The 24,155-nt window shown below is 43.1% G+C and overlaps 3 protein-coding genes across 4 annotated transcripts in view; 2 read left to right on the top strand and 1 right to left on the bottom strand.

Moving 5' to 3' along the window:
• Nucleotides 1-1,070: 1,070 nt before the first annotated feature.
• On the top strand, nucleotides 1,071-11,554 carry taf1c (TATA-box binding protein associated factor, RNA polymerase I subunit C). The gene is made up of 15 exons (XM_024139386.2): nucleotides 1,071-1,515; nucleotides 1,696-1,810; nucleotides 1,935-1,987; nucleotides 2,087-2,182; nucleotides 2,283-2,350; nucleotides 2,950-3,197; nucleotides 3,406-3,534; nucleotides 4,349-4,466; nucleotides 6,450-6,521; nucleotides 7,372-7,507; nucleotides 7,771-7,899; nucleotides 8,232-8,412; nucleotides 8,958-9,095; nucleotides 9,343-10,235; nucleotides 10,524-11,554. Exons 1-15 carry the CDS (start codon nucleotides 1,381-1,383, stop codon nucleotides 11,307-11,309), a joined length of 3,297 nt encoding a protein of 1,098 aa, XP_023995154.1. The 5' UTR covers nucleotides 1,071-1,380; the 3' UTR covers nucleotides 11,310-11,554.
• Nucleotides 11,555-12,156: 602 nt separating this feature from the next.
• On the bottom strand, nucleotides 12,157-18,519 carry LOC112071979 (cyclin-G2). Its single transcript, XM_024139387.2, has 8 exons — nucleotides 18,421-18,519; nucleotides 17,451-17,594; nucleotides 17,135-17,275; nucleotides 16,673-16,923; nucleotides 14,639-14,717; nucleotides 14,423-14,521; nucleotides 13,888-14,084; nucleotides 12,157-12,944 (listed from the first exon to the last, which is right to left on the bottom strand). Exons 2-8 carry the CDS (start codon nucleotides 17,553-17,555, stop codon nucleotides 12,800-12,802), a joined length of 1,017 nt encoding a protein of 338 aa, XP_023995155.1. The 5' UTR covers nucleotides 17,556-17,594; nucleotides 18,421-18,519; the 3' UTR covers nucleotides 12,157-12,799.
• A 1,088-nt stretch (nucleotides 18,520-19,607) lies between these two features.
• Nucleotides 19,608-24,155, top strand: part of ccni (cyclin I) — a 26,077-nt gene continuing 21,529 nt past the window's right edge. For both annotated transcript variants that reach the window (XM_024139384.2, XM_024139385.2), the window contains exons 1-3: nucleotides 19,608-19,835; nucleotides 20,318-20,483; nucleotides 22,224-22,358. In XM_024139384.2, the coding sequence (XP_023995152.1) occupies nucleotides 20,361-20,483; nucleotides 22,224-22,358 (258 nt within the window). In that variant the 5' untranslated portion in view covers nucleotides 19,608-19,835; nucleotides 20,318-20,360. The remainder of the gene's footprint in view (nucleotides 19,836-20,317; nucleotides 20,484-22,223; nucleotides 22,359-24,155) is intronic.

Genomic DNA, 24,155 nt, shown 5'->3' with positions numbered 1-24,155 from the left:
ACTGCGTTTTTATTAAAAGCAATCACGTTTGTGAAAACGCAGAATCGTAATCATTACTCCACACGTGTTTAGGCTACATCACTTTTGTTTTGAGCCGACTTCGCAGTGGATTTTGAACTGGGCACCTGGCTCACGCCCGAGAGGCAGCCCGGTTCCCAAACGAATGCAATCACTTTTCACCCGGTGYAAACACCTCCTACCGGGTAACCCGGGCCAGATAATAGAATCCCCTCATTGTAAAATAGTTCCTTGTGTTCAGCTAGGTCGAAAAAAATACAGTAATCGACAGTACAGTATAAAGATAGGCTAAAACTGCTTATCCAATAGATTTCCGATCGCACTTTTAGGCGATGTCATGGTGAAGTTGGCTAGCTAAACTCATGACTTGCCTAGTTAAATAAAGAGTTAAATAAAAAAATAAAAAATAACGGTCCTCTCGCGGCAAACTGCGCATGCGCCAACTGAAAGGCACTCCTTCAATATAAAGTTGTTTTTGACAAAAATAAAAACGTATCAGTTTGTCTCTTCCACAAGGTTGGATTAATAACATTGACTCAAATCTAGGTTGTCTTTAGATTTCGAGAAAATAAACAACTAAGGAAGAATATTTTACTTCTCTCATTGACTTCTCAAATCCCAAACSCTGGCTTCGTCTGTTGGAACACTTTCTCAAGCGGTCCCGGAAGTCTTGCCATGTTGCGCCTCTGGGTTAATAAACTCTGTGATACGGCTGTCATTATCAATTTCGGCGTCCMAAAAAAAAATGTTCTGTAGGTACGCAGATCTCACTGGCCAAACTTCCTGTCACTCTTATGACGTTGGCTATTTTTGACCAATGGTGTGGTCGACTACACCTCCCCTTTTTTCCGGTCGTCACTAGTTACCACAGCCACAAAGTAATTTCCCCGCCAATTTCTACAATTGATYTTCTTAAAATGTGATTTTGAACCTAACCCTTACCTTAACTACACTGCTAACTTTATGCSTAACCCCAATCTTAATTGAAGACAAAAMAGTTAATTGTTGTTTTCATAAACGTTTACGATATAGCCACATTTGACTGTGTGACTGTTGTAACTAATGGAAAAGCTTATTGCCTACGTACGCCATTCGCACTGCTGGAGTGGTGCCTATTTTTTTTGTGTTGCACGTGTCCCGTCAATATCGCTGGATTTCTATAGCTGAATTGACTTAACTTTTATTTTCAAATATCGTGTCGGAACGGAAATTTCACATTTTAAAGTGGGCTCAATGAGAGCGGAGACTTAGTTATCTAGCTAGCGGCTGCTAGCCTAGACACATTTACAGTTAACTATCTAACSTTAGTAGAACATGCCCAGACTGGTCATACCAGGCCGATAGGTTGCGATTCTTTCAGACATGGATTACAATTTCCCACAGAAACTTTTCCCGGTTTATTTCAACTCTGGGCCCCCCAGTTCTACGTTTAGACATAACGTCGGAGGTTGGGGTTCGTATGGTCAAGTGTTGGAAGTCAACGTCGCTCTACACGAGGTGAGTTGTGATGATGAAATCGATGCTAGCAATGCACTTTCTAGCTCACTGTGTTCCCCCTACTATGCTAAGGATGATCGTAGGCCAGAGTCTTGTTTAAAATCACTTTCACCCTGAAAATCCTTTGCTATTTTACTGGAGTTTGTTTAAAAAATAAATATATATATATATATTTTTTAGAACGACGTTAGTCTACCAAAAGTAGATTGGAAGTTCGAATCTCAACACCAAGTGAAGGGAGAGACTTGGGTGCCAGTGGAACCGATAGCAATACCACTTCTGCGACCAAAAAGAGGTATTGGCCCGTCAGTGCGTTTCCTATTGTTTGATAAGGATAAGATTCTTAGACAATTGTTACTCTTGTCCATGTCACTCATCATTTGAAATGAAATATTTTACTTTTTGGGGTGGTTTTTTAGGCCACAAATGGTCATCAACAGCACTGTCGGATCCTTTGGATTTTTCAGAGCAAGTAAGAACCTTTTTTACTTCCTGATTTTATTTATTTTTTCACTGTGAACACACACTGATATAACTTGATTTATATTTGGATGAYTTCTCCTTTTTGTAGATGCAGAACTTCTACCAGTACAAGTACAAGGATGCGTTTTGCACAATGAGCCACATCCTGGGGGATAACTTCCACTTTAGACAGGGGAGGAGAAAGGTGACTGTCCTGATGTCTATTTTTTTTTTTTTCTCGATGCTTTGTGTGTGCAAGACAATATATGRAATGAAGTTTAACCACTTGTTTTGTAATTTTCCAGGCAAGTGAAAGAAATGCTGTTCACATGTGGCAGATGAAGCGCTTCATGCACACATTTAAATACAAAAAGTAAGTACATAGTGAGGAACTCTAGGCCTTATGTCCTAGCTGAGACACTGCTCTACAGCGAGCCGTTCCACCATCCGACCTGTATATTTTTATAGATGTAGGCTGTGCACATCACATTCACCTTGAGGCGATTTTGAAAGTCCCTGCTATGCAATATCCTGATCCTACCATGGCATTTCATGATGTGACGGTCCCATGTTAGTGRCCAGTGCTGTGGTGATGGCTTCTGATTCAGTGGTCATCAAGTGCACACAATCACCTTTTCATCCACCCTACCTAGAAGGGTTATTGCTCCGCAAGAAGCTGTTGAGTTTAGAAAACAAAGTATGAAATTCTTATTTTCCTTGGTGGTGCCCTCTGACTACTAGCTCCCCTGGTTGTCCATCCATCATTGCATTCAAGTTTATAGAAAAGGTTCTCTATCCTCTACCTAGGTTTATTTCAAAGGTTCTCTGTCCTCTACCTGGGTTTATTTCAAAGGTTCTCTGTCCTCTACCTGGGTTTATTTCAAARGTTCTCTGTCCTCTACCTGGGTTTATTTCAAAGGTTCTCTGTCGTCTACCTAGGTTTATTTCAAAGGTTCTCTGTCGTCTACCTAGGTGCGAGTTAACTCATTTGGAGCGGCAGGCCAAAAGGTACCACAACCTGTTATCAGATGTGATCCATGACATCCCTCCAGCCCTGCTAGCTGATCATCTCCATGAGGAGCTGACCTATCAGAGAGGGCAGGAGCAGTTCTCTGACCACGCCACTGGGGGTGCCATAGGGTACATTTCCTTTACCAACACCAGTATCTCTCAGCAAGGCTGTCTGGTGTACCCTGGGAAAGCTGGCCTTAACAAGCTTAGTATCCTTCAATGTAATCTTATCAGGAATATCTGTCTTGAAATATTTTTACTGGTGGCCTGCCCTTTCCCCCTTCCATTGAGGCCTTTACAACCTGKAAAACAGTCATAGGGATATTTTTGGTGATTTTATAATTTTGCAGTAATTCATTCACTTTTATTCAACCCGTTTCAAGGACCACATCAAAAGTCCTTAATGCAGTATCTCAGACTTCCACAGGGTGGTGCTAGAGTTTCAAGAAGGGAAGCCTCCATGTTTTGATGTGAGCCACAAGCCTCTCTCATTCCAGCTCAATGGTACAATCAGACAGATCACCATTGGCCTTCAGCAGGATGAATGTAAGCACAGTAACATCATTAGCATCCATAAATGCTTGTGCAATATTATATCCTGGTTTTTTGTTTGTTTTTGGGGTTGATGTTTAATTCAGGAAGTAGGTTTAACTGAAATTCCAATTTCCTCATTGCTAAGGGAAAATGTGGAATTCCAGGTTACTTCCCGAATTGAATGAATGAAATCGAGTTGACCCCAGTTCAGGTCATGTTTTCTTCGTCTATTTCCTTTGTCTAGTTTGAGTTGACATTTTTTTGTAGTTTTTTTTTTTTGGGGGGGGGGGTGTTTTTACCCCCCTTTTCTCCCCGATCTTGTCTCATCGCTGCAGCTCCCCAACGGGCTCGGGAGTCGAAGGTCGAGTCATGCGTCCTCTGAAACATGACCTGCCGAACCGCGCTCCTTAACACCCGCCAGCTTAACCCGGAAGCCAGCCACACCAATGTTTCAGAGGAAACACAGTTCAACTGGCACCCGGGGTCAGCCCGCAGGCGCCCGGGGTCAGCCCGCGGGCACCTGACCTGCCACAAGGAATCGCTAGAGCCCCACCAAACCCTCCCCTAACTTGGATGACGCTGGGCCAATTGTGAGCCGTCCTATGGGACTCCCGAACATGGCCGGTTGTGGCACAGTCTGGGATATGAACCGGGGACCGTAGTAATGCCTTAGACCGCTGTGCCACTTAGAAGGCCTGTAGTTTGAGTTTTAACCATTTATCTTGCTGTTGAATGGACATGCAGCACGAACTCTTTACATAACAACTTGCCGTGTTAAACTGACTCTGTCTGGTGAACTGACTCTGTCGTTGTGTTCCTATCGTAGGTCACGTGGGGGTGCGCTGTGACTACCTGTGTGGTGTCTGGAAGGTCAGTGAGAAGGACATCCCTAAGACTTTGGAGGTCATTCAGACCAAGCAGCCAGCTACATGTCTCAGTGCCAGGTAGGTTGGAGCGGCCTGTGACTGTGCGTCTCCCCTCCTGTAAGAAAGGTAGCCCTCGTGTAAACCGGCCAGCCCTCGTGTAAACCGGCTGTAGTCACCGAGTAAACCACCCGTAGTCATTGCACGTCTTGCGAGACATATGCATATATATATATATATATATATATATGTCTTAAGTCTGCATGATGTGGGCAAATAATCGAATAGCGATTGATTAAAAATTGACCCACTTGGGTGAACTGTGGGAGTCATAGAAATTAAATAATTGATTCATTGTGCACCCCTAGTATGTTTTAACACAATATTTATCATTTTTGATGGTGTGACAGTATTTGATGGTAATTTATGTTTCTGTGTTCCGCTATAGGTCGTTCTGTGTTCCGCTATAGGTCGTTCTGTGTTCCGCTATAGGTCGTTCTGTGTTCCGCTATAGGTCGTTCTGTGTTCGCTATAGGTCGTTCTGTGTTCCGCTATAGGTCTGTTCTGTGTTCGCTATAGGTCGTTCTGTGTTCCGCTATAGGCTCGTTCTGTGTTTCCGCTATAGGTCGTTTCTGTGTTCCGCTATAGCTCGTTCTGTGTTCCGCTATAGGTCGTTCTGTGTTCTCGCTATAGGTCGTTCTGTGTTCCGCTATAGGTCGTTCTGTGTTCCGCTATAGGTCGTTCTGTGTTCCGCTATAGGTCGTTCTGTGTTCCGCTATAGTTCGTCTGGTGTTCCGCTATAGGTCGTTCTGTGTTCCGCTATAGGTCTTCTGTGTTCCGCTATAGGTCGTTCTGTGTTCCGCTATAGGTCGTTCTGTGTTCGCTATGGTCGTTCTGTGTTCCGCTATAGGTCGTTCTGTGTTCCGCTATAGGTCGTTCTGTGTTCGCTATAGGTGTTCTGTTCGCTATAGGTCGTTCTGTGTTCCGCTATAGTCGTTCTGTGTTCCGCTATAGGTCGTTCTGTGTTCCGCTATAGGTCGTTCTGTGTTCCGCTATAGGTCGTTCTGTGTTCCGCTACAGGTCGTTCTGTGTTCGCTATAGGTCGTTCTGTGTTCCGCTACAGGTCGTTCTGTGTTCCGCTCAAGGTCGTTCTGTGTTCCGCTACAGGTCGTCGTACAGGTCGTTCTGTGTTCCGCTACAGGTCGTTCTGCTACAGGTCGTTCTGTGTTTCTGCTACAGGTCGTTCTGTGTTCTGCTACAGGTCGTTCTGTGTTCTGCTACAGGTCGTTCTGTGTTCTGCTACAGGTCGTTCTGTGTTCCGCTACGGTCGTCTGCTACAGGCGTTCTGTGTTCTGCTACAGTCGTTCTGTGTTTGCTACAGGTCGTCTGTGTTTCCGCTACAGGTCGTTCTGCTACAGGTCGTTCTGTGTTCTGCTACAGGTCGTTCTGTGTTCTGCTACAGGTCGTTCTGTGTTCTGCTATAGGTCGTTCTGTGTTCTGCTATAGGTCGTTCTGTGTTCTGCTATAGGCTCGTTGCTACAGGTCGTTCTGCTACAGGTCGTTCTGCTACAGGGCCTCTTTAGGTCGTTCTGTTTGCTGTCATAGTGAAAGCTTTGGGTGTTCTCCTATACTGTTTAGCGCTGGTTCTGAATGTCTGTGGTGATAAAAGGTCTGTCTGGCTCTGACAAGCCGGAGTCTAAGGAGACGGACGCTCTAGCAAGCTAGTCTCTGTTGACTGGACCTAGGATTGTTCGTCACATATATTGTACACCTTTATGATAGGTTTTCTCAGCGTCTGTCACTGATTTTTAGGAATAGTTTTTGCAGTCAAGTTAGTATTCATGATTATGTACGGTTTCTACGACAGACCAGGATTGGGGTCAATTCAGGAAGTATACTGAAATTCAAATTCTCTTCAATGCTTTTTGAAATTAAGAAATGGAATTGAAATGTGAGTGTACTAACTGAATTGACTGGAATTTTAAATGGAATTGACCCTAACCCTGCTACAGACTCTTTATAATGWAAACCTTGGTAAAAACAGGAGATTTTGTTGTCTTTTAGTCCCCATGTCCTTGGAGAGYTTCTGGTGACCAGTGAGAGTGGAGCTGCCTATCTATGGACGGTGGGGAAAGGGTAAGAGGCTTAGATACCTGTCACTGAACCCCTGCCCCAATTATCTACTGTTCTCCATGACCACTCTCCCTAAAAAGTGTACACTTCCACCATTGTTAAATCCACGAAAGGGACTGTTGCCGGTAATGGGCTACACCAGCGGTCGGCAACATTTTTTCCCATTTGGAGTGCCAAGTTATCGTACCATTTCTACTGATCTGCGTGCCAGTTATGATTTTCATAGGCCACGTTTTCATAGAACAGTTTAATTTATAATAGTCTTCATATCTCAAAAGCACTCATGTGGTTAATCATAATTCTATCTAAATGATACAAATCCAAAAGAAACTTCTATTTACATTGTTATTATGTAAAAATAGCCTACATAAAGCAACAAAAAACAAAATAACATATCTATCCTCTAGAAAAAATCWGGATAAAAATAAATATCCTATAAATGACATTGGCTATGCCTGTCTGTAAGCAACATTGTATGAACTATTAACTTGGTCTGGCCCAAAGCAGCTTGTGCTTGCAACATTGTATGAACTATTAACTTGGTCTGGCCCAAAGCAGCTTGTGCTTGCAACATTGTATGCGTAATCAGTTGCATCCTTACTGAAGATTGACAGGAGCACTCCAAACTAAAGACAATGAATAAGTTGACAATTCGTAAATGGAATGAAATAAACCWAAATRTTTTTTCTTAAGTGTAGCCAAGGTTGTGCGCGTGTTTACCCGTATCGTCTCTCGCCGTGTGGGACGTGTTTCCCGTATCGTCTCTCGCCGTGTGGGACGTGTTTCCCGTATCGTCTCTCGGGCTGTAGGACGTGTTACCCGTATCACTGTGTTACCTCTTGTCATATTTTAGTTTGCAGAAGTTCCGTCAGGAGTACAGTAACCTGTACTTCAATTCTAAGTCGTCATGGAGATGGTGTGACTTCTCTGGCCACCCCAGGGTGATGGTGTATGCTGACCGGACAGGTGTGGAGCTCACTGATATCAGGGTAATAGAAGACAGTAAAGCCAGTCCGTGGGTATTTGTTGTTTTTGTTGCTGTGCTGATTTGACAAACCCGTTTCCTAATATTTCTATTCTGAATGTTTTTAACCTAGCAATATGAGATCATCTCTTACGTGTTTACAATTGGAAATGGAACAACATGACTGCTATAAAATATATATATTTTTTAACAATCTTGGTTTTGAGAAATATGAAGTGACCTGAGATTTGGTAGATGTTAACATTGTGTGTGTCTCTGTCTTTACAGACCAAAGATCATTGCAGCCACACGCTGTTTCGTATCGGCCAAACTCCTGACTGTAAGAGTGGCGAGAGAGTCATCCTGTCCAATTACCTGAGAGATGTCCACACCTTCCACCACCTCGTCACCACACAGGTACAGTACCTTAATTACATTCTAATTGACCTATCACGTCAGGGCTCTACAGTGCCATTCATCTTTATTTGCATATGTGTCAGTTCCTTGTTCACTTCACAGTTCTGGAATGTATCCAGTTGTATTCCAGCTCTAAGGAACAACTCTTTGTTTCACAAGCCTCACAACGGGCCACATTGACAACGAACGACTCCTGCTTTTGACCTAAAGAAAAACAAAACGACTCCTGCTTTTGACCTAAAGAAAAACAAAACGACTCCTGCTTTTGACCTAAAGAAAAACAAAACGACTCCTGTTTCTTCAGCTGTTTTTGTGATCTTTATCATTCACAGCACTCTGCTTACGTCATGGATGAGCGTTTCCCCTGCCTCCCCATGATCCAGTGGGATCACATGATGGAGCATCCTCCCATGTTTGCCCAGGTCGTGGCGGGGTTGCCGTCGGGGGGAGGGACTACTAAGGTGCTGCTGGGCTCTCAGAGATCACAGGAAGTGATCCTGCTACAGTACTCAGGTGTGTACAGTTGTTCTAGTGTGTGTGTGCCAGGTTGGGGTTTTTGTTTGAGTAAATCCTGTGCATCAGTCTCCTGTTGACCAACCAGTCTTACTGTCCACCTGAACAAAAAAAAAACGACTTTGTCATTGAGCCTGGAGTTCCTGGAGCACTTGCAAATAAAACAAATACTATATGAACCCAGGTCTGTCTGTAACTGAACAGAGATGCTGACACTGACTATTTGATCAATGTAATTTTCTTTTATTTAACCTTGGGAGCAAGTCGGTTAAGAATAAATTCTTATTTTACAACGACGGCCGAACGCTCCTCTAACCCGGACGATGCTGGGCCAAGTGCTGCCCTATGGGACTCCCGATCACAGCCGGTTGTGATTTAGCACCGGAATCGAACCAGGGTGTCTGTAGTGATGCCTTTAGCAGTGAGATGCAGTGCCTCAGACCGCTGCTGCACCACTCTGGAGCTTTGGACTGCTGTGCCACTTGGGACGCACACACATGGCTATTGACTTTGTGTAATGTCTACTGTTCCGTCTGGTTCTCCAGGTGGTAGGGAGGAGGCCTGCGTCACCAGAGGCCCACCTCGRGCCTTGCTCAGCCCCAGAGACAGCCTTGGACACCTGCCTGTCCAACTCCCCCACAGACAGCACCATGCCCAGGACAGACTAGCCAATCCTGCTGCTGGTAAGAACTGTGTAAATAAAGACTGTAAATAAAGTTGTATTGAAAATGTGTCCCTAAGCATGTTATGTTTGTTTATGGGATGTTATTGTCGATGTGTTTGAGATGTAACTGTCCATGCCAAATGCATCATCATGTTTACATATCTGGCAAAATTACTTTCAGTTTAGTTTTCTCATTGAGCATAATTAGTGAAGTTGGTGCTTTTATGTTAAATGGGCTCATAAACTCATATTTTCTGTCCTTTCAGGTCTTACTGTCATCCATCAGAGTCAAGCCAAGGAGGACTGTATCTGTGTGCTGCAACTCACTGAGGCCGGAGACATCTTTTACCACACGCTAAAGTCCCAGACTGAGTCCTTCAGTAAAGACGACCCACCAGCACCAACCCAGAACTCCGTGGGACCCGAGGGACGTAGTGGAGATGTACAGAGACTAAAACAACCAGTTGAAACATTAAGAAAACAGCCGCATCAAACGTTAGGAACCTCAAGAAGTAGTGCCCTAGGTGAAACATGGTATTCCTCTGGACCCCAGTCTCCTGCAGATGACTCTGGGTTCGAGGGAAGGGGACAGCCGTGGGACACTCCTAGGGCTGGACTGGAGATGGTTATCAACAACCCTCATGACGACCCGTACCTGACGCTAGCGACAAACACAGGATTAACTGATACTCAGGAAACCGCTGCTACTGCTCCTCTACCTACAGTCCAGTCTTTGGACACTAATGTTAACATTAACCCCGTCAGCCCAAAGGCCAAAGTCAGTGATGAGGCTCTGTTGGTTTGGAGGAAGTGGATCCTCAAACTGTTCAAGTGCCCCCGGAAGCGCCGCWATCTCCCACACAAGACCACAAAAACCAAGTATCTTCTACCCGACGACAGCCTTCAGAAAGACCCGTTGGAAGATCACTGTCGTCGGACCCTGAGGAAGGACCTGAGGGAAACCATGAGGAATGGACATGTCCTCGTCCACAGGAACACCTGCCTCAAACCCCTGGCTCTGGTCCCTGTCCCGGCACCCGTGGAGCCCTCTGAGTGGGCTGATGTGCTGAGCGAGAGGATGAGCGCATCGTGGGAGCCTGGGCTGGGGGGATGGAGGAGCTGGTGGGAGGAGAGGCTGGGGCTGAACCGAGAGGAGAAGGTAACCCATCTCTATTCTAATTTATCATGTGTGTATCTGGACCACGTGTCCAACGCTGCAGATATAAATGGCATCAATAGAACTGACATGATTCCTTGTTCAACATGTCAGAAAAGCATGTTTTGTTCTGGTCGTTATCTATCTGAATGTTCCAAAACGCTGTTTCCTTCTGAATGTTCTCGTTGAGGTGGTGGTTATTGTGACTGTTGGTTTTCACCCTGACTATACATTTCCCAATTGGGACAATGGAGATATTCGATTGACATATTCATTGGTTGAWTTTTGAAGGTGAAGGCTCTGCGGAGGAAGAGGAGGAGACAGAAACAGGCAAAGGCTCACAGTCGTATCGACCTATCAGGCAGCTTCACCTCGTCCGTCAGCTACCAATCAGACCTGGACAGCGCCTCTCTCTCCGGTTGGTCCTCGGCAGCCAGTCAGTACGCCAGCTCCGACGGAGACAGTGCGGCCAAAAGCTGCTACAACACCAAGTGGGCCACCCTGTCTGAGCCGGGTACACCGAGGGCTACCACACCAACACCACAGACCAGTAACTCACAGCCCACAACACCTCATAGGGTGTTTGGTTCAAAACCAACTACACCACTGAAGCAGCTTAGTAGTTTCCTCTCCCAGCCCACTATCCCCTATTCACAGAGCAGTAGCAGTTCACTGCCCACTATCCCCTATTCACAGAGCAGTAGTAGTTCACTGCCCACTATCCCCTATTCACAGTTCACTAGTTCCGAGCCACTGTTTACACCCCAAAAACAGCCCACCGTTGGTAAGTTGTTGCCCTGGACAACAGTAGGTTCTGACTCCAGCGCGGCGGGCATTTTGAGAACGGTGGTGGCAACCCAGAAGCCCAAGCCACAGAATCAGGATTATTTAAATTCTCTCTTTGGATCCCAGGAGCCTATGGATGCCTCACAGGGAGTAGGGTTTAATGAGAGCAGACATCATACTCCTTTGGCCACCTCTTCTCAGCTGTCCTCCATCTCTACTTCACAGAGGAACCTGAAAGTGGGACTGACCTCCTCACAACCCAAAAGGAAGAAGTCTCGTATGGGTTTCTGATCTGAGTATTGGTGGATGTAGCCTCACAGCCAACAGTTATTTTTCAAATGAGATGATTATGATGGATGGAACTATGGCGAGGGATCTTTCAACTTTTTGTTTTTCTGGTTGATTTTATGTGTTACGTGACAGAACTGTGAAGTGCGAATTGGCTATTGAGAGATTTCTGGGATATTCTAGAAACCAAAAGTATGAAGTCACAGAATATTTTTGTTGGGGTTTAAAATAAAATCTATATTCATTAATATTGTTCTTGACCAGCATCTTATCTATTATCTAACTGAAACAGGTTTGGTTGAGCGACTGGCTTTGGTTATATGCCAGTACTGAAGTGGCTACCGACTTTGGTTATAAGACAATTCTGGGAATGTCTCTAGACCTAGAACATTACTCAATGTTGTCCAAAGTTATTGCCTCTGGGTTGTGTTCAAATAGGCCAGTACAGGCATACAGCTTACTGAAGCAAAACATTTCAAACAACTATTTTTGATAGTCAAAATCAAAAAGACCAGAGATTCAGATGTCAAAATAGTTTTTTTTGTTGTCATACAACATTGGCAAAAATAATTACAAATAAGTTAATATCTACAAAGATACTATTCACAGCTTTTTTTTCTTTTTTTACATTATACAAATTTACATTATGAGAAACTCCACCCATACATTTTTCTTCCACAGAGCTAGCTTACATACCATCCAAATATAAGTTATCCTACGACCTAAAAAAAATAAAAAAATAGGCAAATTTAGAGGTTAACTAGATCATACACACACACACATGTTGTTTTTCTGAATAATAACATGCAAACAGATGTTGGCTTTTGACAGTTGAACCTTGTAGAGGGTTAACCGGACCACCGGGCACTGAACACAACTCAACGATAACATGTAATGTACATGTTGTAACTCCCCAGACAAGTCTATTGTACCTTGGCTGTGTTCTACAGTGCATCCTAAATGGTACACTATTATTCTCTATAGCGCACTACTTTTGACCCAGGGCTCATTCGGCTCTGGTTCAAAGTAGTGCACTACATAGGATACCGTTTGAGATGTAGACTGTCTGATGTGGCTGGAATGTTACAAATCCAAACATGCACCACCAACACTTTAACGCTACATCTACAACAACAAAAATAGTTTTAAAAACGTTTTATCTTTGAGTTGATGGATTCCGCTGCCTTTCAGGATTGTTTAAGTCTTCCCAATAATGTCTTTTTTGTTTAGCTTAAAATAAGATAGATACAGTATATTGATCGGTTTGTAACAGGCCACACTGGTAGCCCTATTGAACTAAGAAAATTAAATATGTTTTATAGGAACGTTGTTTTTTTCTCTCGTTTTTTTTCTGGGTCGTATTCACCAGGAACCAAAATGTGCTGTCACAGGTTAAACGTGACTTGCTAAATGTGTCTAACGCTACAAAACGTTTCACTAATGAACATAACCCTACAGTATATAAACGGTGGAACCCAGGCACTGTGGCTCCTTCACAGGGGTTTGGTATGGTGGCATTTGTTTCGGTGGTTGCTTTGGCAGAGGAGGTAAAGAGGGAAGTAAGGGCCCTCTGCATCAGAGCCCAGGGAACTGCTCAGGCTCTCCTCCCCAGAACTCATGTCTTCACACGAGTCCTCGCTGAAAGAACAAAGGGGGGGGAAACAATTGAATACGTTAATATTTAATTTGTTTTCATCGTTGATCCTGTTTGCAGTTCATGTATTTTCATCCTTACTATTATTGTTTGACTACAGGACTAATCCCAACAATTCAAGTMATCTTTGAAATGTGGAGATTTAACTGGTTGTGCAACAATGTGGTTGAGCCGTTATGGCAACCGGTTGCTAGGCAGGTAGGAAGTGACAAGTCACTCACCCGCATACATGTCATGTCTGAGTAATTGTGAGCAATGTGAGGGAGCCAGGCAGACAGGGATGGGYCTCTGTAGAAAGGCTGTAGGGCTAGGCTAACTGATGTAACAGGCAGGGCCGTGAGTCACAGGTTGCATACCAGGAGTACTATAGTGTACTGTAAGAACTGAAACTAGGAGTGGCCATACACTGGATGGGTGGGGCTTAATTGTTGGGGGAGGTATTTAAATGTGCCCTTTAAACTGAACAAAAAATGCAACATGTTAAGTGTTGAACTTAGAAGTATTTCTGTGTAATAAAGCCCTTTTGTGGGTTAAAACTAATTCTGATTAGCTGGGCCTGGCTGGCCAGTGTCTGGGCCTGGCTGCCCAGTAGGTGGGCCTGGCTGCCCAGTGTCTAGGCCTGGCTGCCCAGTAGGTGGGCCTGGCTAACCAGTAGGTGGGCCTGGCTAACCAGTGGCTGGGCCAATTGTTGCCTTTCATATTTTTGTTCAGTGTAGTATTCAGTTGTCTGGGGATTTTCCAAAGCGTTTTCTGTTGTCATACAGTGTGTATATAGATGAATCTCGTAATAGTGTGTCCTCTCCAAGAATCTATTTGAAAATGTTATTTTCCAGAATATATGCCTACTGTCTAAATGTGTTTTTAATGAGCATGTTGAAGTATTTCTTCCTCCTACGGGTACAGTATTCATCATGTATTCCTGTTTACCTTTCGTCCCAGCAGTCCTCAGGAATGGTTGGCAGTTCAGGGACGCTGTAGGAGCTGGTGTGAAGGTTCTGAGCTGTCCTTCTCGACACGACCCAGACAAGCTTCTTATTGTTGGGTCTGCTACATTCAGGAGAAGAGTAGTCAGACATACACTTGGCCACTAGCCCCCTCCAGTGTAGCAGCTCAGTGTCAGTGATCTGTAAAAGAAGACCAGGTCATCATAACATTGGACACCACGGTAACATAATTGACAGGGTCAGTAAATACCATTGGGATGGGTTCCAGGTGTTGTAAAAGGATGGCAGTTGGGAACTTGAGGCCGAGAATGTAAAATGGCCTCCCATATGGGTCAGTTGTCATATGAAACCTTATGGACTAGGGCTTTAGGGCACACTATGTAACACTGGTTCCAGGGCAAAAAATGTATTTGTGTGCAAATATGACAGGAAACTGGATTGTGTTACTTTGTTAACCAAAGGAATACTTTATTTTGTGATAAGTCCTCGCGGCTTTTGACACAACAGTAGTTGTGTACCTTGAGATGTCTCTGAACACTATGTGCTATTTCTAGCATGTCAACAGACTGCATGGCTTCAATCTCTTGAGTGAGGAGTGACAGGGCCAAGACGGACGGCTGGAAGAGAACAAAGAAGAAAACCATACATCAGAAACTGCTGCCTAGAGGTCTACTGGAATATGTAACTAGGCCTATAGACGCTGGGGACTGTTATGCTCTGGGGTCATGCCTTACTTTAGCTTTGGAGAATGTGATGCGGCAGAGACAGGCTTTGAGGTGGGCCTCTAGTGTGTTCAGGTTCAGGGCCTCCTTACTTTATGAGAGACAAAGGGAAAATGTTTAGACAAAATTCATTTGAATCAGTTCGATGGGAAAACAAGGTCATTAGGTTACTTTGTTACATAACTGATGGTGGGCAACATGTTATCTGAAAATGTTCAGTAACGCTGTTACAGTAGATACAACCAGTGCTGTCCTTTCACAGTAAGGATTAATGTCACTTTGGAAACAATGAGGGGGGGGGGAACAAGCTCCGATTGGGATTTTTGTGTGTATGTATATACACACACATATAAACTCAGCAAAAAAAGAAACGTCCCCTTTTCAGGACCCTGTCTTTCAAAGATAATTCATAAAAATCCAAATAACTTCACAGATCTTCATTGTAAAGGGTTTAAACACTGTTCCCCATGAACCATAAACAATTAATGAACATGCACCTGTGGAATGGTCGTTAAGACACGAACAGCTTACAGACGGTAGGCAATTAAGGCCACAGTTATGAGAATTTAGGACACTAAGGAGGCCATTCTACTGACTCTGAAAAACACCAAAAGAAAGATGYCCAGCGTCCCTGCTCATCTGCGTGAACGTGCCTTAGGCATGCTGCAAGGAGGCATGAGGACTGCAGACGTGGCCAGGGCAATAAATTGCAATGTCCATACTGTGAGACGCCTAAGACAGCGCTACAGGGAGACAGGACGGTCAGCTGATCATCCTCGCAGTGGCAGACCACGTGTAACAACACCTGCACAGGATCGGTACATCGGAACATCACACCTTCGGGACAGGTACAGGATGGCAACAACTGCCCGAGTTACACCAGGAACGCACAATCCCTCCGTCAGTGCTCAGACTGCAATAGGCTGAGAGAGGCTGGACTGAGGGCTTGTAGGCCTGTTGTAAGGCAGGTCCTCCCCAGACATCACCGGCAACAACGTTGCTTATGGGCACAAACCCACCGTAGCTGGACCAGACAGGACTGGCAAAAAGTGCTCTTCACTGACGAGTTGCGGTTTTGTCTCACCAGGGRTGATGGTCAGATTCGCATTTATCGTTGAAGGAATGAGCGTTACACCGAGGCCTGTACTCTGGAGCGGGATCGATTTGGAGGTGGAGGGTCCGTCATGGTCTGGGGCGGTGTGTCACAGCATCATCGGACGGAGCTTGTTRTCATTGCAGGCAATCTCAATGCTGTGCGTTACAGGGAAGACATCCTCCTCCCTCATGTGGTATCCTTCCTGCAGCAGGCTCATCCTGACATGACCCTCCAGCATGACAATGCCACCAGCCATACTGCTYGTTCTGTGGGTGATTTCCTGCAAGACAGGAATGTCAGTGTTCTGCCATAGCCAGCGAAGAGCCCGGATCTCAATCCCATTGAGCASGTCTGGTCGAGAGCCATGCATGCTCTGAAACACGACCCTGCCATGCCGCACTGCTTCTTGACACMCTGCTCGCTTAACCCGGAAGCCAGCCGCACCAATGTGTCGGAGGAAACGCCGTACAACTGGCGACCGAAGTCAGCTTAGAGGCGCCCGGCCAAACCCTCCCCTGGGGTGGCAGGTAGCCTAGTGGTTTGAGCRTTGGGCCAGTAACCGAAAGGTTGCTAGATCGAATCCCAGAGCTGACAAGGTAAAAATCTGTCGTTCTGCCCCTGAACAAGGCTAACCCACTGTTCCTAGGCCGTCATTGTAAATAATAATTTGTTCTYAACTGACTTGCCTAGCTAAATTAAAAATGTAAAAACCCGGACGACGCTGGGCCAGTTCCCAGTTGTCTTGAAAGCACCATTATGATAAGTCGGGCTGTGACGTTATGGAATTTTGGATGCCCGTAATTGGTCAGATAAGGTAATTGTGCCAKCCCTAATGATAAGCCAGATATGTCAACAGCTGCTTAAAGTTAATGTCTAGTTCATTATGTCACCATTGCTATCTTCAGAATTGGGCGATTTGTAAGTAATATCTGTCATAATGGGTGCCTTACCTGTCTGAGGTGTGTGAGAGTGTGATTCTATGGTATAGGTGCAAAAAGGTTAAGGCTGTGATGGCTTCGAGTTGGAAGTTGAGTTTCTCWGAAATGATCTTCTCCATGCGAGTGAGGTCCGAGACTGTAAACTTGCACTGGCTGATACGAATAAGTTCATTGGTGGAAGACACGTTGCACTCTTCTTCGACTGATTTGGCTGCGATGTGGAGGCAGCTGATGCTAATGCAGGCTAAATGTTTGGGTTGGACCTGAAGAGGAGTCACACACAAAGGCTTGTAATTAGTGGGCATATGCAATTATTAGTCAAGCTACCTCCACTTTTCATTTAACTTTTAATGTCCATTGTCATTTTTACATTGTGTCATGGTTTGTTTTTGTCAAGAAAGGAAAACAAATGTTACATTTTAAAGGGGTTGAAATTCTTTCTGAGGTCTGCTTTTATTTGGTTTTTCAGCTCACTTTCATCATGGCCAGAAATCTATCCAGCAGGTTGACTGCCAGAACGAAGGTCTGGGTGCTGTACCCAAAGAAACTGGTCAGGCTCCAGAGGTCTTCCACTTTGACGTCCCTACATTTAGCTGWGATTCCTTGGCTGGCATTCTGTAAGTCATAAAACATTTTAGGCATTAAATGTGTATTAATATGTAATAGGTGATACTTTAAAAAATATATATTTGTTTAACCATAATGTTATTGTTACAGGATTTATATTAACAATTTATTTAAAAAAATATTGATCGTACAGCATATTTACTGTACTGCAGTGAATATCTACCTCTCTGGTTGATTCGATCAGGTGGAGTCCCGTTTCTTTCGGRAGATAATAAATCTCCTGTTCAAAATTGGTTTTCAGCTCCCTCATAAGTTTAACGGCTTCCATGTCTAGACTGGATTGTTACAGAAATCTGAAATCCTTCCACTGTAAAACAACAAGAGTCTGATGTTAATGGTTGTCCGTTATTAACGTTACATTCATTCACCCAGGCGATAGGTTCAAGGTTTGCCCAACCCCCCTCTCTCAACTGGGATACGGTGTCAGATGTCTTAGGTTAACGCTTACATACACCAGAACAAATCCTAATTAGCATTTAGAGTGAAAAACTGTTCTAGTTATGCCCATTTTTTTATTTTATTTTGTGAGACACTAGAAAAACGGATAACACAGCAAAACGGAGTTCGCTTGAATCTATTAGATAGCAAATAATGAATCAAATCGTCGACGGGGGGGTATTCTTGWTCTTGCCCAGGTCAGAGTTCATTCCCTGGCAATTCCCTTCGATTTTTCATAGATCTTGGTGTTCAATCGATATAAAATTGTAGTCTAATAAAAGCGGTTTGCAGCTACTAGTCGGTGATGTAAAAAAAAAACAACAACATGTTTTTGTGTAAAATCTCGACTGCTCTATGAGGAAGCAGCGAAAGCTAAACCAGCCAGGGYAACGTTAGCTAACAGAGAAGATAAATAACAAAGCCGAGGCAGCGAACTGGGTTACCTAGATTTTTCGCTGTGAGAAAATCAGTTGAAGATGCCAATTTCATCGACAACCATGAAAGGCAAAACCAWTAGAGATGTATAGTGCCGTTTTAAAATCATAAACATGATAACAAAAACATTTAATCCTGGCTTCAGGAAGGAATTAATTAAACTAGATAAAATAGTCTTACAACAGCATTAGAACATTTCACATTACCTCACATCTATTCAGTTCCTGCATCCAATGTACACTATGAATTTCAATATTTACCTGTTATGTTAGTTACATCGACATATTCTCACGTCCCAAACTATTCTGTTTGTTCCCTTTAATCTCTAGTTCTCATTTCTTTCTCTTTTTGTTGATGTTGAGAATTTCCACACCCAGAAACGGACGTCAATGTCGCGTTAGCCAATCATGTACGTAGCTATCCTCCTTGTTTTGACTTGTCGAGGAAAGTCTGCCTCCTTTTGTAGTTTACTACTATTTAGTACTTATTAAAGAGTTGGTAGTGCTAGACAAACTAATGTTGTAATAAGTAACGTGGTTAAACGTTACTTATAGATTACAATGGATTTCGTATGGAGTGTTGTTTTTCTACACCATCTACACCAGCTCGATATTGACACTTCCACGAGCCAATCATCTTTCTCCTTTTTTCCCGTTCAAATAGTCCGCCCAATTTTTATTTTTTTTCTATTGGATGCCTGGACAAACCCTTTTACTCACGATTGGTTAGAAATAATTAGCTCGGATTGTATGTAGGGCATTTAAACATAAAACGACCTTTTTTTTCCTTCTTTTTTTTCTGGTCCAACCAACTGTCTGCAGAATATTTGGGAATTTGTTCTTAACTGACTTGCCTAGTTAAATAGAGGTTCAATAAATTGGTTCAGGGATGACTAGGGGAATTTATGATAATAATGTTATAGTCATGATACTGTATTAYTGTTCCTGCACATCACACAAAACCCCAAGCACTGAGGTGGTTTTATAAAGCAAAATCAATAATTCAAAGAAAAKATGTATACATGCATTTAGGGGTGAAGCATTGGCAGTAAATCATTTTCCAGGTTTATGATTACTGTCAAGAACAAGGTGTGTGGTCTCTCTGTTTTATTCGAATTTATGTCCCCTATGCACAGTATTATCACAAATAGTGGTTTATTTATACAAATCTGTTTCATATTCAGACGTGGTTGGCAAAGGGTAAAGAAAACGTCTGAAACGTATTACATAACATAATATTGTAGTAGGATTCATTCGCAATAGAAAATAGGTCTACCAAACATCGAATACAATTGACAACAAATGTAATGTCATAGCTCAAATCCATCATGATAAACCCGAAAACAACAATTGTATTTTTAATTTACCATAATAAATAACATTTATCCCAAATATTTGTACAATATTCATTTTCGGGACCAGCTACGTGACGCACGTATGCGGATCGATTTCTCTCTCCCCAGAGTCTCCTACTCGGAAGTAGACATATCTGTCTATTCCGTACCATTTTCATATACATTTCATTTGGAAGACCCCCATTTATCCCCAAAATAAAACACAACATGAAATCGAAGATGGAGTAACTTAAGACCCGATTTACCTCTTTGTTTTACCTCAGTTTAAWGGACCGGATGATTTCCAAGTCAAACTGTGATTCCCACAGCTTTGCAGGGGAGGTAAGCTAATGCTAGCTAGCATGAAGTAGAGCTTTCTAGCCATATCGTTTTTATAAATACATTAAGTTATCTTGGATAATATGCGTTGTCTATTAATGAAATGTTTTATTATTAGCTAGCTAACGTTTACCATCGGTTAGTGTTTGTTTCTGTTCTCGCTAGTTCGGTAGCTAGCTAGCTGTTACGTCAACTAACTGGTTTACTAATGTTACCATAACTCGCTAGTTCGTTACAAACGGTATCGGTAATATTAGCCTGAATCGTCTCGATATGAGAGAATGCCTCATCGCGGTTGTTACTACAGACAAGAGTTTCGCTAGTTGGGAAAGTGAATGAGCGTATTTAGTGGGGACCAGTGTCCGTAAACCAGGTTACAGTAGTATTCATAAGGAAGTGATTGTTTGGTATCATCTTAACTGGGGTGTAACTGCAATTCATAAACATGTTGTAAAACACAAAGTATCATCTCTGGCATTTTACAGGTAGCTGTATCCAGTGGGGAGGGAGGCGTATCCAGGGGTCGCAATGAGGAAGTTTGCCGAACCCTTGGAAAGCCAGAGGCTGTCTTTTCTTCTGGAAAAGGCCGCCTCTAGGGAAGCCCAGATGTGGAAGGCGTACGTGCCCAAAAAGACGTATACCGGCGTTCAGGTGAATCCCACAACACAAAAACACTGTGCTGTTGTCCATATGAAAGAGAATGCAGCAGGTCATGTTAAACTTTGTTTTGAGGTGGTATCTTTCTTAGGTTATTTCCTTGGTACAGATATGATACATATATGTGTATCACCTAAGGTCACTGTTAGGAGTAGGACCCATTTGCATTCATTTGTGAGTGCAACGGGCCATTATCTAAAGGTTCCCATAGGATTTCTGGTTTTCACCCAGGGGGCCTGGGTTCAAGTCCTGGTATGGGAACTCAAATATTGTGCTCCCGAGTGGYGCAGCGGTCTAAGGCACTGCATCGCAGTGATAGAGGTGTCACTACTGACCCAGGTTCGATTCCAGGCTGTATCACAATGGGCTGTGATTGGGAGTCCTATAGGGCGGCGCACAATTGGCACAGCGTTGTTCGGGTTAGGTTTTGGCCGTTGTAGGCCGTCATTGTAAATAATAATTTATTCTTAACTGACTTGCCTAGTTAAATAACGGTTCAATTTAAAAACTGAAGCACCTGCTGTGGCTAATAGGTTCATGCTTTCACTTCCATCCTACTCATAAGTCCAATGAACAGTCCTGCCCTGATCATTGGCTAGCAACAGTAACCTGCTGAAAGTGTTAGCAAGTTAACAGGATTTCGAAAAGGATGCCTGCCTGACTGTTAATCTGAGGCTCTTTCCTGCTGACTCACTGCAGCACACTTCTATCTATCTGATTTGCCTAAAAGTACACATGTACACAGTGTGGTCATCAACATGTTGCTAAGATAAGCTATTACTGCCAGTGTCACCAGAGCCGGATATTGAGCCTTATCCAACTGTAATGTATAAGGCTCTGACCTTCAACATTTTATCTCTCTACAAATTATCTATGGAAATTAAAACATAACAGTAACAGACACATGTCCCAAAACAGAGTGCAGTAAAACGTACTCCCTGTCCCAAAACAGAGTGCAGTAAAACAGTACTCCCTGTCCCAAAACGGAGTGCAGTAGAAGGGGTAAACCAGTCAGTCAATTCATGTCAAGACAATGACTTGGTCCTAGTACATTGGTTGTTTTGCTCACTGAGTAATTTCATGATGAGTCAAGAGGCACTTTAACAAGGCAACATGATGGTGAGAAGTGGCTTTAGGGCAAGGCTAGAGTTCAGGTCACTTTAAAGCAACACTTGGCTGCATCCCAAATGGCATCCTATTCACTAGTGCACTTGGGCTCTGGTCAAAAGTAGTGCACTAAATAGGGAATAATGTGTAATTTGAGGCTAAAAGCTTCCAGTGGGTGCTGGTTAGACCCGTGTCAGGTTACAGGTACGCAGACCAGTTCAGAAAGTCAGTTGGTCCTTATCTTTTACTTATTCACTGGTTTGGTTGATCTGTGCCTCAAGTCATTCTTTGTCTTCAAGGGACAGCTTGACCCTCTTAGTTGAAATGTTGACTGTATTTGTTTCTTTAATTGACATTCAGGCTCTCCTTCAATAAAACATTTTTCTGTACTTTAATCAAGTCTATGATTTTGGTTGTTTTGATTGGGACTTTTGTTAGTCATTTTTAAGTGAGTGGTTTTGATACATTGGACATTGATATTGTAACCTAATTGGATCTTTTGAGTTTATTTCCCCCTGAATGTGAACGGATCACTCACTGTTTACTGACGCTCATGCTATGTCTCCTCTGTAACTGACCTGTGAGGTGTCCTGTCATTTTAACTGACCCCTCTGTGATTATCCCTAGGATACAGACATCTCCCCTGCCCAGCGTGATGAGGCTGTGTGCTGGCTCATTGACCTGCACAGTGACACCAAGCTCTATCCAGAGACCCTCTCCCTAACCATCAGTATTTTAGACAGGTTTTTAGGCGCTATAAAGGTAAGATAGCACCACAATCTTTAGTCTTATCAGCTATAGATCTATGTAGAATGTCAACAGCATCTTCAACCTTACCAGCTGTGTAGGCTAGGATACATTTCTTATCTTCACTGTGACTACTCTTGGACAAGATTTGACGGTTTTATGAGTTTGCTCGATGAAATATATTTTTTTAAATATATAAGTTCATCTGTAACTTATCAAACCTGATGTTGCAGGAAGTACCATACACTCTAGAGTTCACTCAGGAAGTGTCAGTGTGTGATTTATTTAGGCCTGTTGACAGAAGCAGCTCTCCTGTCTCTTCCTGTATCTATCAGACTAATCTTACTTCCCCTAGTATTAGCCTGGCTCCCTTATAAAGAGCTCGGCTTGGGTGGTATACCAGGGTATTTGGAAATAGCTACAGGATGGTTTTTCAGTATGTCAAAACCGTCAAAACTATTTATTTGAAGTTTTTTCAATACATTTGAATATTTGTCGATACTTTTTAAGTTAATACCTGCAGTCAACTTGTGCAATATGTTAGGAGGTAAAACAGATTGCAAATTTCATAATTTCACCGGTTACATTATTTWACATTATGAAGCTTTACCGTAGTTCCCCAGAGCAGTTGAGCCAGTCACTTGAGCAGGTGAGTCCAGCTGTGCATTGACAGGGGTCGTGTTTTATATTGTAAATATAGGTGTTTTTTTATTCTTCTATAGAGTGTTCAGGGGACGTGCAACTATAGTTTCCCTTCACGTAAAATACATTAACATTCGACAGAAAATATCTTTGTTTTCATCACATGACAACAGAAGTGCAACGCAATTTGGCTGGCAGCCGCACAAGTAAATGAGATTACAATGAAAAAGCGAGGTATTTTTTGCAAAAAGAATGCATGTTCATCATATTTCTAATGTTTATCATAGGAAATGTAGCTGGCTGCATTCTAATGTTTATCATAGGAAATGTAGCTGGCTGCATTCTAATGTTTATCATAGGAAATATTGTTTATCATAGGGAAATGTAAGCTGGCTTGCATTCTAAATGTTTTATCATAGGCAAATGTAGCTGGCTGCAATTCTTTAATGTTTATCATAGAAATGTAGGCTGGCTTGCATTCTAATGTTGTATCATAGGAATGTAGCGTGGGCTGCATTCTAATGTTTTATCATAAGGAAATGTAGCTGGCTGCATTCTACATGTCTCTTGAGGTTCGAGTAAGGCATCATCGGGTTAAGCTAGGCCCCCCCAGTGACTACATCCGTTGTTTTGTAAGTACCATAAAGCAAAATTGTAGCTCTCGCGCGCTGCCATTCTTAGGCACTTATTTACTCACATGAGTTGAGACATATGTAGCTGGCGCATTCTAATGTTTTATCATAGAAATGTAGCTGCTGCATTCTAATGTTTATCATAGGAAATGTAGCTGGCTGCATTCTAATGTTTATCATAGGAAATGTAGCTGCTGCATTCTAATGTTTATCATGGAAATGTAGCTGGCTGCATTCTAATGTTTCTCATAGGAAATGTAGCTGGCTGCATTCTAATGTTTATCATAGGAAATGTAGCTGGCTGCATTCTAATGTTTTACATAGGAAATGTAGCTGGCTGCATTCTATGTTTATCATAGGAAATGTAGCTGCTGCATTCTAATGTTTATCATAGGAAATGTAGGCTGGCTGCATTCTAATGTTTATCATAGGAAATGTAGCTGGCTGCATTCTAATGTTTATCATAGGAAATGTAGCTGGCTGCATTCTAATGTTTATCATAGGAAATGTAGTCTGGCTGCATTTCTACTGTTTATCA

Source organism: Salvelinus sp. IW2-2015, unplaced genomic scaffold, assembly GCF_002910315.2.
Source record: "Salvelinus sp. IW2-2015 unplaced genomic scaffold, ASM291031v2 Un_scaffold1790, whole genome shotgun sequence".
In the NCBI taxonomy this organism is placed as follows: domain Eukaryota; kingdom Metazoa; phylum Chordata; class Actinopteri; order Salmoniformes; family Salmonidae; genus Salvelinus; species Salvelinus sp. IW2-2015.
Note: the sequence above shows the minus strand (reverse complement) of the source record. Positions and strands in the feature narration are given on the sequence as shown.